This window comes from Phasianus colchicus, chromosome 1 (assembly GCF_987193195.1).
Source record: "Phasianus colchicus chromosome 1, bPhaCol1.hap1.1, whole genome shotgun sequence".
NCBI classification, from domain to species: Eukaryota; Metazoa; Chordata; class Aves; order Galliformes; family Phasianidae; genus Phasianus; species Phasianus colchicus.
In genome coordinates this window covers 85,677,446-85,689,464 of record NC_143436.1, presented here as the reverse complement: position 1 = coordinate 85,689,464, position 12,019 = coordinate 85,677,446, and the positions used below count along the sequence as shown (strand labels likewise).

Genomic DNA, 12,019 nt, shown 5'->3' with positions numbered 1-12,019 from the left:
CGCGCACACGCGTGCCAAAGCGCGCATGCGCAGACGTAGACCAAGACGGGAAGCCGGCGGCTTTTCTTGCGCGCGTCCCCCAGAATAGACGTAAGCGTCATGTGGTGGGGGGAGAAATCCGGAACTAAGCCTGGGTCACGTGGGCAGTTGTCATGGAGAATGAGGCGGCGGAGGAGGGGCGGTCAGGGGGTGCGCGCTGCCGCCCGTCTCGGGGGAGGGCCTCGCCCCGTTCGGCTCCGCCTCGGCAGGTGAGGCCGGCGGGGGAGCGGGAGAGGGGGAAGGTGCTGGGGATGAGCGCTGGGAGAAAAAGAGAGAGCGGGAATAGGGAGAAGTCGCGGTCTTCGTTCCCCATCGGCGACGGGTGCGTTTGACGGCGGCGTCGCCGTGCCCGGTGCCGGGCAGCTGCGTGCGGGGAGGCGGGGAGCCGTGCCGGGCAACGGCCGAGGGCGGCGGGAACGGAACGGGGAGAGCCGAGCGTCGGGTGCGCCTTGCCGGTTCCCCGTCTCGGCGGCGGCCGCCTTCTGCGGGCCCGGCGGAGACGTGGCAGGGAGCGGCGAGCGCAGCTGCGCGGCTGAGGCGCAGCCGCTGAGGCGGAACGGCGCGAGGCGAGCGACCGTTGACAGCTGGTGCCTGGCGGTGCCGGGGCCGCCGCCCTTCCGTCTTTCGTTAGCGGGCGGCTGAACTGCGGAAACGGCCGCCTGGAGCGCGTGTGGTAGCGGACGAGCCGCAGGCGGCCCTGTGCAGCTGTGTCTGCTGCGATTGGGAACAGGAGCTGTTTGTGAAAGAGATCGAGGCCGGCTTGGGTGGAACCCTGGGCAGCCTGGGCTGGTGGGTGGCAACCCTGCTCGCAGCGGGGAGTTGGAACTGGATGGGCCCTTTCAGTCCAGCCATTCTGTGGTATACGTACATGTATATTCAAACATAAGCATCCTATAGAGAAATAAAACTGTAAGTTATTTACCTTGTTCAGCTGGTCAGTATTCCGTAGATATCACTGTGTATGTGAGGTGTTAATTCCCCCCCTTGCTGATCCTCATAGCGCATCTTTTTCCCTTTGAAATAAAATGTTGACTGTAGTATGCAATCATGGCTCTCAACACAAACCATTTTGTTTGAGATAAAGCAATAAAAGGCACATGTTTCACCTCACCTTATCAGCTTCTGGAAGTGCTGTTTATAGCGTATGTGTGTTGTGTCATCCAAAGGGCACTGACAGCAAGCCAGCAGAATGGAGAGCAAGTGCTGTCGTCGCTCTGCAGTTTGCTCCAAGACAACCATCTACACCTTTCTACTTGGAGGAGTCTTCATTGCTCTGGGCTCAAGTCGAATCCTCCTGATGAAATATTCTGCTAATGAAGGTATTGTTAGACAGTAAACATAATGAACTTCAAATAAGAGTAGTTATTTCAGGTGTAGTGGATACCCCAAAACCTAGTTTTCCACCTAGTTTTTTCATTATATAAACTGAGGCATAAATTTCATTGTGTCTAATATAGAATAATAATTTCAGGTTGCAAGATATCTGATCCAGTTGAAGATTAGCCTCAAAAGATGAGACAATAGATTACTTTATAGCTGATTTTCAGATATTAAGCTGTGCGAGCACTGTTAGTGGTGCATGACCAATTTATTTGTTTCACAACATCTTTAGGAGAAGATGCAATAGTAGTGTGCTATCTTACAGCAAATGTTAGAAAATTCTGCTATCCTTTCAGCAAACGTGAGCAAAATATGCTATCAGAGAAAAGATAAAATCCCCGAAGTAGGTTGTGTCATCCTGGAAGTTTTCTCCTACTAGGAAAACATACTGTATCACTGTGTGGGGGAAAATATTTCCTGGTTTTATTGTTTTAAGAATGATGGTTAGTTCTTCAAAAAAAATGTACTGTAAACTGAGAGCAAATGGGGAAAGGTTTCAGCCCAGAAGGGTAACTGACGTGTCAAAATCTGAGTATTTGTAATAGAAGTGCTAATGCTTTGTGTTTATGAGCAGGGGCTCTAATTCTGACTGAAGGAGTTAAAGTATTTCCTTTTCCAATTGTGAATGCAAAAGAAATCTGATGGTGTACTCTTTACAATTTGCTGAATCCCACAGATAACAAGTACGATTATCTTCCTACAACAGTGAACATATGTTCTGAAGTAGTAAAACTGTTCCTGTGTGTGATATTGGCACTATGGGTTAAGAAAAAAGGTGAGTACATATGTTTTCAAGTAACTAAAATGTGTTGACTTGCTAAGATTTATTATACTTCATACCTTTTTTTTTTTTCTTCCCACTAATAGATTCACATGCAATGGCATGAAGTAAGTCCTGACAGTAATGTTTTCTGGGATAATGTTTTCGGTACACAATTATACCTATACTTATTATAACTCTGATTTGTGCATTAAATTCAGATGTTCTCAAGTTGTTTGTATGATAGCTAAAATGAGGATAATGAGTTGAGTTGGAAAGTGTAATTGAAGACAATCTAATCTTTTTTTGAATTTTAGCACAGCATTGGACTAGGGTAATAAGAGTTGCCTCACTGTGAAGACATGACTAAAAAGAAGCTTGCTACTGGCTACCCTCTGGGCGCTAAATGAACAGATCCTCCATCTGTGCCATTATTTCTAATGTACATGAGATTGATAATCACCTGATACTGATGTGACTGTTGTGTGGGGGCTTTCTGGAGTGCTTTTTGGTCCTCAAAGAATGATTATGATGCATTTTTGCACCATAAACGCTCTGATAGGGTTAAAGGATTCTCTAAGCATTTTTTCTGCTGTTTCTGTTCAGCCCTAGAACAGAACAAGACAAAATGGCAAAAGGGGAAAAAAAAAAAAGAAAAAAAAAAGAGGAGAGCAGAGCTAGAGATTGCAGATTTTGTCTCCTGGTTCTAATTCTCACTTGAGAAACCCTAATGCAGGTTTCTGTCTTGTGGACAGATTAGCAAAATCTGCTTAGAGAAGTTGTGGAATCTCCTTCGGTGATATTCAAGATTTGTCTAGGTGCCTGCCTTTGTGACTTGCTGTCACTGTAGGGAATCTACTTTAGCAGTTTTAGCAGGTGGGTTGGACTCGGTGATCTCTAGAAGTCCCTTCCAATCCCTACAATTCTGTGATTCCTTCATAGTTTCCTTAGTGAAGCAAGGATGTGAATGCTTATAGACAATCAATTTCTGCTTTAGCTGTGTGTTCTGCCTTGGGGTTGTCCTCTGTGTTGACAGAGAACGGTGGTACCTATTCAAAGGGTTTCGAAATGGACTTCTGATAATACAAGTTGTTTTTCCTATTGATTTGTTTTCCTTTCAGAGGGCTGCTTAGATCATCCGTTCGGCTGTCTTTCCTGGAAGAATTTTTGTAATTCCATGAAATGGTCAATTCCTGCCTTCCTTTACTTTTTGGATAACTTGATTGTCTTCTATGTGCTGTCCTACCTCCAGCCAGTAAGTATGCATGTACTGACTGAAGTATCTTTCAGTGTGTTAATAATTGACAAGACTGACCGTAGGCTATCTACAGTTGCTACATTGACAATACAAGATTTGCGAGTAAATGAATCATCTGAACAGCTAGACCATCCTTTCTCCTGCCAGTGATTCAGTTCTATAGCTCTCAGTAGAGGAATGGTTCTGTGCATTTTCTCTATCCTAAGTGACTTAGGAATAGGCTGAATTTCTTAAGTATGGAGCAGGTTTTTTGTGCTTTCCAACCTTTGGCTTTTTCAGTTCTGTATTTCTCTCTCAATGCATCTGCACATGTTGCTGGTGCTTGAGTTGCCCTTTTCTGTGTGGCTTCTGCCACTTTATTTACATGACTTCACGTGTTGACTTGTTTTCTTTCCTCAACAATTCCAAAGAAAATCAAATAAATGTAATCCTCCAAAGTGGAAAAAAAGAGTAATAGGAAGTGAGTAGGAAAGGAATAAAACTGTTTGGCTCTCAATTTTTTACTTCTTATTTTTATGTAACAATATATTAGACTTAATTATGTTTAAACACGTTTCATTTATACTTTTTTCTAGCTACATTCAGCCTTCTGAACGAATCTACATATATTTGGGAAATGCGGTTTTATTGTGCTCTCTCTCTTTATGCTAGAGTACCTTTTGGCTCAGAATCTGTTTGAAATTTTGTGGAAGCAAATGGTTACTGCTTGCTATAAGATACCGTCTACTCTTTTTTACTATTAAAAATCTGTATAACTTTTTCTGTTCATTCTCTTTCAGGATTTCCTCTCTAAAATAATGTCCTTTTAGATGTGCATTTCTGCTAGGGGTAGAACAGAGTCTAGAATAGGACCTGGCTGGAAAAAAAAAAAAAAAAAAAAGATTAAAATGAATAATCCCCCTACAATTCTGTGACTCTGTAATCTGGTATTTTAAAATTAGTAGATGTTATTTTATTTGTGTTCTTTGCTTTGTTTTGGGGCGTGGAAGGAAATTCAGCTGTAACATAATAGCAAAGTCTGATATTTAAAAGGCTACAGAATACTTATTGCTTTCTGAAACAGTTTGATTTGGCTGAGTTAAAGCAATCTTTTGTTAAATGTCCATTGCAGATTCTGTGTTGCATGCACACACCCACATGTGTTTACATGTAAAACTTTTCTCTCTTACTTTTCTTTGGAATTCTTAGTGTCTTTTATCTTTTACCTGGTGGGTAGATAAAACTGTAACACAATCATGGCTAACCAGACAGAAATAGCAAACGAGGTAACCAAATACCTGTAAGGTAGAATGCCTAGATGGAGTTACAGAACCCTCAAAGTGAAAAGGCAGATGCGAGATGACCAAAAGAAGGCAGCCATGCCTGGCTACACTTCATTTCATGTGAATTTTTAAACTAAATAGGTTTTGGACAATGTCATACTTAGGTGAGCAGGCATCTTGAGCGTAGAGTTGCTCAAGTGAGGTCTTTTCTCTTGAAGTTTCAGCAGTAACTGTGGTTATTCTTCAGTGTTTAATTTATGTTACTGGTAAAACTTATTTTTAGAGGCTTTGCTTGTAATGCTGGTAGCATGTAGGCCACTAGCATGGTGGCCTTTTGTAAATTTTTTTCTAATTCATACTTATGTGAGACAGAGGTCCCCTGTGGCCTCAGAATAAAGCAACTCAAAATTAATTCATTTTAAATATTCTTCCGTAGATTTAGGTTGTATTAATGTTAACAGAGATGTTGTTCCATATATGCTGTTTTTCTGTCTCAGTCAAAAGCCATTGTTTTGCACGTCATTGGTACATGAATTTTAAGTCTGTCTTCCAGAGTAGTTTCTACCAGCTCCAGTTCCATCTGTTCATTCAATGTTTTCTTCTTCCATAATTTTCACCTAACATGAGTTTTTAACTGAGTTGTAATTTCACGAAGCATAAAATGAAGCTGTGATTTCTTAGGCAGGTGTGTCATGTCAGCTTACTTGAGACCCTGCATCGTGCTGTTTCATGAGGAAGTGATCTGAGGGAGCCAGCACAGCTTCATCAAGAGCGGATCATGCTCCACCAATCTGGTGGACTTCTACAGTGGAGTTATAGCAACAGTGAACAAAGGAAGGGCAACTGACATTGTCTGCTTTGATACTTTGAAATGACGCTCTGATGTTATTTTAGGGTTATGCTAACCTACCACTTTGTTAAGGAAAGAAGGTTCAATACTAGAGTGATGCTTTCCACTCTAGTCTCCCTTCTAAGGTGTCACTGAAAGTTGTTGGGCTGGTATCAACGTGTCTGAATTATAACTTTGTTCCTCTTCTTTTTCTAGGCAATGGCTGTCCTCTTCTCAAATTTTGTCATTATAACAACAGCTCTTCTCTTCAGGATAGTGCTAAAGTAAGTAGTACTTAATAAGGTAAACAAAACTTTAAATTTTGTCTTTCTAGCCTACATACAGTGGTTACACTACAGTCTTTCTTTGTCTGATAGCAACAGTAATACTGTTTTCTTGCGATTCCACCATCTTAAAGAAATGGCTTTGTGTTCTACGTATGAAGGTGTTGGAAAGAATAGCTTTTCAGAGGCTCCTGTGTATCTCCACATATGGTCACCTGTGACAGATTGCAAGTGATAGCTGTTGAATGATCAGAATTAAGGTTTGGGTTTGTGTATCTTCATTTGTGCATTAAATCTCATACTTAATGATGAGTAGTACTTCTTTCCAGTAACTTCTTTCCGATGTAACTCTTAATGGAATGTAAAGGTAATCTAGCAAGAAAGGATGAGATACATGAGAGTGAAATAGGTGTTTTCATTAATACTGTTCCTGCCCTGATGTGTTTCTGGTTAACTGCATAGGGTAAGTATCTTCTTTGTTATTCATGTGATAGGGAAAAGGATATTAGCTTTCATACGCTACCTGAAGAGTTATTTGTGGTGAGCTTTGAACAAAGATGCATTTTCCACAGGAGTTAATATTCCAAGAGAGCATCTAGTAGTTTGGCCAAAGTGCTTTTTCTCAGTTCTTTAGTTTTATATCTCTTGTGATGTCACAGTCTGCTTAATCTTCCAAATTTCTGATTTTTTTTTTTCCCCCCACAATAAACTAGTTTCACTTGCTTGAGTGAGAGAGTAGTTACAATAGATAAGACCATTAGGCCTCGTGCATTACATTTCTACCATCATAAAATATTTAAAAAATGTACAAAATCATGGGGAAAAAATGAAATGTTTAAAGGTTTACTGGACAGAGAATTATTGGAATGTCTGACTTCCTTTTAATCCTTTGAATCTGTGATTATGTGGACAGCAGTTGATTTTAGTTGTCAGGCAGCCAGCATCTACAACTGATTTAATCTTGAAAGATTTTCCTTATGTTGTCTCTATGTTGGTTTATTCTCTGTTCTGTGTTTCTGTAATCACCAGGTTGGGATCCCCTTGCCATAAAAAAGTATGTTATGTTTTGGCATTTTCCTGTCGATTCTGAAAAATCATCATGCCACAGATAAGGAAATGTAGTCAAGCATAATGTCTTGTGTGTGCTTTATAGGGTTTGTTCTCTTCTCATTTAATTTGTATGACCGTGTTTCTAAAGTTTGTGGCTTTTTTTTGTCTACTCGTAGGCGAAAACTCTCTTGGGTACAGTGGGCATCTCTGGTTATCTTATTCTTATCCATCGTCGCCCTGACACTAGGAACTGGAGGCCGTCAGCAAAGCTTGGCTGTGCATGGGTTCCATCACAGTATGTTTTTCAGCCCATCTAACCACTGCCTTCTTTCTAATGGACCAGAGGAAATGTGCATGGAAAATGGTAGCTGTGGAGCACCAAGATTCCTTCCCACCTTCCGGTGGAATGTTACAAGTACCATGGCAGGAGCATTGAAACCTCTACGACTCAGTCTGGGGCATCTGCTTATTCTAGTGCAGTGTTTCATTTCTGCCCTGGCTAACATCTACAATGAAAAGATACTGAAAGATGGAGATCAGCTTGGTGAAAGCATATTCACACAGAACAGCAAACTGTATGCCTTTGGAGTGTTGTTCAATGGACTGATGCTGGGCCTACAGGCTAAGGACCGGAGGCAGATAGAGAATTGTGGTTTCTTTTATGGGCACAACATCTTCTCAGTGGCTCTCATATTTGTCACTGCTTTCCTGGGGTTGTCTGTAGCCTTCATCCTGAAGTTCCGAGACAATATGTTCCATGTTATGACAGCTCAGATCACCACTGTCATCATCACTACTGTGTCTTTTGTCATCTTTGACTTCAGGCCTTCTTTAGAGTTCTTTTTAGAAGCTCCAGTAGTGCTTCTCTCCATATTCATCTATAATGCCAGTAAACCAAGAGGCCTGGAATATGCTGCTATGAGGGAAAGGGGCAAGCTCTTCAAAGGAGATACATGGGAGAGGTCAAGTGGGGTAAGGCTTTTCCATACTTGTCTTCTCTGATTTTTTTTTTTTCTTATTTCCCCTCTATTTACGCTATGGGATATGGACCAAAATCATTCGTCAGCTGAAACACCAAAACTCCCTGCTATTTGTTAAAAATTTTCAAAAGTGATTGAGTGTTGCTTTGGATGTTAAACTTTTTTCATTCATAAATCCCAGATAAACAGTGCTTTTCTGCAGTGACTGTGCTGTGAGCAACTTCAGCTTTGTACAAGTTCTCTGTTGAGGGTATTGCTGGCCCTGGGAATACAGAAATTGGAATTGATGCCAGGAAGCTAACAATACTTAAGTAGAACTGAAATTTTTGTGTAGCTGAGCCCACATCATGAAGAAATTAATAGTTGTTGTTAAGATTATTTCTGTCACAGCAGTCAAAGATACTCGCAGACACAATGGTAACGTTGGAGTAGACATTTTAATATTGTTTCATACACAACATTTTATCCAGGGCCTTTTGTTTTTTTTTCCTCCCTAAGTTGAACTGTAATTTAGACAACTCAAATATGGCCCAGAGAGCTTGCCCTTTAGAGTCTTAGCTCATTCACTGAGCTGAGAAGTCAAAGGGGGAAGGACTTAATCTCTGCATTCTGTGTGGACAGATGTATGCCTGTAATACATGTCGCAACCAGCAGAGAGTGCTGTTTCCATTTAATTCTAGGAAACATTAAGCTTCCAACAGACGTTTTCTGAAACTTACAAATGGTGCCCTTTTTAGATGCTTGTTTAACAAACAGTATGTGGGGTTTTCTTTTGTACCTTAAACTATCTATTTTAGCATTTACAAGTGAGCATCTGTGGTAAAAACAAAGAATACTATGTGTGCAAGTTTCCTGATGGTGGGCTACAAGCTTCTTCAGGGATCAAGCTACAGAAAAAAGCATTAAAGAGGTTGTCATTTATAAGCATGTGTACTAGAGTAAGATTTGAACACACTTGTAAAAGATAAATTACTGGGTGCTGATATCACAGAGATTGCTTAAAAATAGACTTTCTTCTTATCTCCTTTCTTTATATATTGGTAACAAGTTAACTTTGTTCACATTGTTTTTTCCTGCATCTGGTTCTTGCAGGATGGAGAAGAATTTGAGAGACTGAACAAACCAAGTAGTGACATTGATACAGATGAAGATTCACTCTAGAATGGAACAGGCTGAGAAGAATGCTATTACTCATAGTGAGGGAATGTTCATGTTCCCTTTTTCCCTTTTTGCAGAATGATTGAGATTTCTTTGAGCCTAAATGTTGGAGACAGATGAGGAAAACATTCAAACTCTTAATTTGAGCCTCACATTTTTGAAAGCTGTTTTCCCTCTTACCATCTCTGCAAATGAAGAGCTTAAAAACTGAAATAAACCAAGTTATAATTGATATGAACAAGAAGAGACTTGGATGCTGGACTCAGTTGTGTGGGTGATGTGTGCTGCATTGGAAGGCAGTCCTTGCTGCAAATATGCCAGCATGTGTCTTTCATCACTTTGGTTGACTGTTGTGAAGTGGTGCAAATTCCTGTATGCATTCCTTAGTTAACAAAACAGAGGTGATAAAACTGTTGTTCATCGTGCAGAAGTGGTAGGAGGACTGATTAGCATCTTCTAATTAAGCTGGCGCTAATAACCTTATAAATAGAATTGACTGTTTTATTGTATTTTGGTAAATCAGATTGAAACATCTCTACCTGAGTGAAAGAGTCCCCTTGAAACAATCTCATCAAACCTTGACTTGTGAATGTATAACAAATCAGATAATTTTGGTTAGGGATCCTTCAGACAGAGGAATCTCTAGAGTGTGATTTCAGTTTGAATGATTTTAATTTAATTTTCATTCCTGTTCTACATCAGTGTAACTCTGTACTGGCTCCTGTGGAGTCCTTTTTGATTCTTTGATGTGACTGAAGCAGAATAGATTTCAGTGACTTCAGCCACTAGCTCTCTCATATTTCTATATGAGACTGCTTTGTGCCTGTTTCCCAGTGTTTAGGGAAAATTAAATGTGGAATGCCTTTATAGAAAACAGTGTATTTTACATGCAACTTATGTGGCCTAACACTGAAAGAGCCTGAATAAAATAAGTGTGTTATTCAGTTTGAATGTATCATAGGATCTTTTCTGCATGTGGAAAACATATATGTAGAGATGGACTTTACACGGGGGCCACCATCTGAAAGCGAATATTACATAGCTACAGTGAGGCACTACAACATGTAGTGCGAAGTACATGGAGCACTAAGCAGGAGGGTACAGGTGTTGGAATCATTTGGTGTTTCTCCACCAACTCAGACTGCTAAAGGTTTGCATTCCTTTTGTAGAGAGAAAAGTTATTCTGCAGAGTGCCAGGCAGGGTGATCTCAGAATAACTGTTGGCTTGTATTTTGAGTGAGATGAAAAATAGGTTCCAAAGTAATTCAGTGAATCTTAAAAATTGAAGGATAAAGTGAATAGGAATGCAGATAAGAGTTATTAATGTGTTCTTGGAAAGATACTGTCAAAGGAATTCCTAAGGAGGTATGCAATAAGTTCAGCATCAAACTCTCATACCACAGAATATAGTAATGCATTTCTCTGTGGACTGCGGACAGTTCTGTCTTTGTTCCCCTCTGCTACCCTGTTTCCAGGCTCTATGTGCTAACAGCTTGCTTACACATACTGTATTGATGCTCACTGCTGTATTAATTAGCATACCTCCTGTCACTGATCCGTCAAGAAGGGCAGCCTGTTTTCAGTTGTGGCCAATGTCTGTCAGAAACTATGTATGAAATTCTCATTCTGATTTCTGTTTTTTCGGATGATGAATGTGAAATCTTATTGGTTTTTTTTTTCCCTAGAAGTGTAAGCTTTTTCTAATATGTATTAAGAATAATTACACAAAGAGAAATTACTGTTGTGGCTTGTTTATATGAGGTAACCTTATAAGAAGTATTGAGCTGAAAAACATTTTACAGCTGATCTTGCTGTGCTTGTTGTGCTTTCAACAACAACAAAAAACCTTGTTGTTTGAATCTATACAGAATGAATAAGAAAGTATATTTGAATGTCAATTTCACATGGTTTCATTGGTGTATGATGTCCTGATTTGGGAAATGAGAGTTCAGTGTCAAAAAAGAAACCAAAAAACCCTCAAACTGTTTGAGACTTAGTTTGCAATAAGACAGCTTCATTTTGTTTTCCACTGCATACAGGTTTGCAATATATACTTGCCTGAGTTCATTGTTTTGGTTTTTTTTTTCCAGTCACAGCTACCCACTTTTAGCAGATATTTTCATGAAAAAATGAAAGTATTGTTGGCTTTAGACTGCTGTTAAGAGTGGTAGCTCTATACATTGACTTTTGTAGACAGTTTTGTCTTACATTGAGTCAGAGCATAGAATTCTGCTTCGTACCTCTAATGACAGAGTGTCAAACCGTAAATGAATGTCTTGAAAACATTATTTGACCTTCCTGCATGAACTATCTGCCTTAAGAGAGATAAGAGTTGGAAATGACTGATTTGCAAATTTTATAAAGTGCGTTTGGGATTGCATTCAGCTCTTGTCAACCTTAGTCATTTCTTCCCTCTTTAAGTTTCACTGATGTTGTAAAGCTTGACTTGTTTTGCCGAACTCTGATTGCATGAGGATATCAGGTATATAACTGTGAATGTAAGCTGGTGCACTGATTTACTGATCTATCTGATTTACTTTCCATGTAGAGTTAGGTGCTGTCTAACATGTGGTAATCTTTCTGTTGTCTTTAGGTGAACAGGTTGGAATGAGGCTGTTGGATTGGCCAGGCAGGTTTCTTTTAATAATGGAAGAGAACTTTGAATCCTCTCAGCAGTAACAGGAACATTAACTGTCTAAAAATGGGTAAGAACAATATAAACTTAGCAATAAAAAGTGTATAAGTAATTCAGAAATATGACCATGCAATTCTGTGCAGTCATACTGCCTATGGCGATAGTCAAATGTAGTGTGTATATGACATCTGTTAGAGAAAGTGACCATAAACAAATGTTAGCAGAAAAAAAACAACTCTGGTTAGCAATTGAGGCTGTTCTGTAGAACTGTACATTGCAAATAGATCGTGTGACCCCTACAGCAGTAACAGTGGTTAAGTACTTCCACTGTGGTGTCCTTCACTTACTCTGTGTGAGGAAGCATACTTTTTTTTTCTTTCCTAG

General features: G+C 40.0%; 1 protein-coding gene across 12 annotated transcripts in view; it reads left to right on the top strand.

Moving 5' to 3' along the window:
- The first annotated feature begins 1 nt into the window (after window position 1).
- The window catches only part of SLC35A5 (solute carrier family 35 member A5), a 133,257-nt gene continuing 121,239 nt past the window's right edge, over window positions 2-12,019 (top strand). For 9 of the 12 annotated variants that reach the window (XM_090150976.1, XM_031613131.2, XM_090150979.1 and 6 more), the window contains exons 1-7: window positions 106-248; window positions 1,206-1,358; window positions 2,096-2,194; window positions 3,301-3,434; window positions 5,745-5,812; window positions 7,039-7,834; window positions 8,935-11,705. In XM_090150976.1, coding sequence (XP_090007102.1) covers window positions 1,229-1,358; window positions 2,096-2,194; window positions 3,301-3,434; window positions 5,745-5,812; window positions 7,039-7,834; window positions 8,935-9,003 — 1,296 coding nt within the window. In that variant the 5' untranslated portion in view covers window positions 106-248; window positions 1,206-1,228 and the 3' untranslated portion in view covers window positions 9,004-11,705. The other 3 variants (XM_031613134.2, XM_031613132.2, XM_031613133.2) reach the window with 3 other exon arrangements.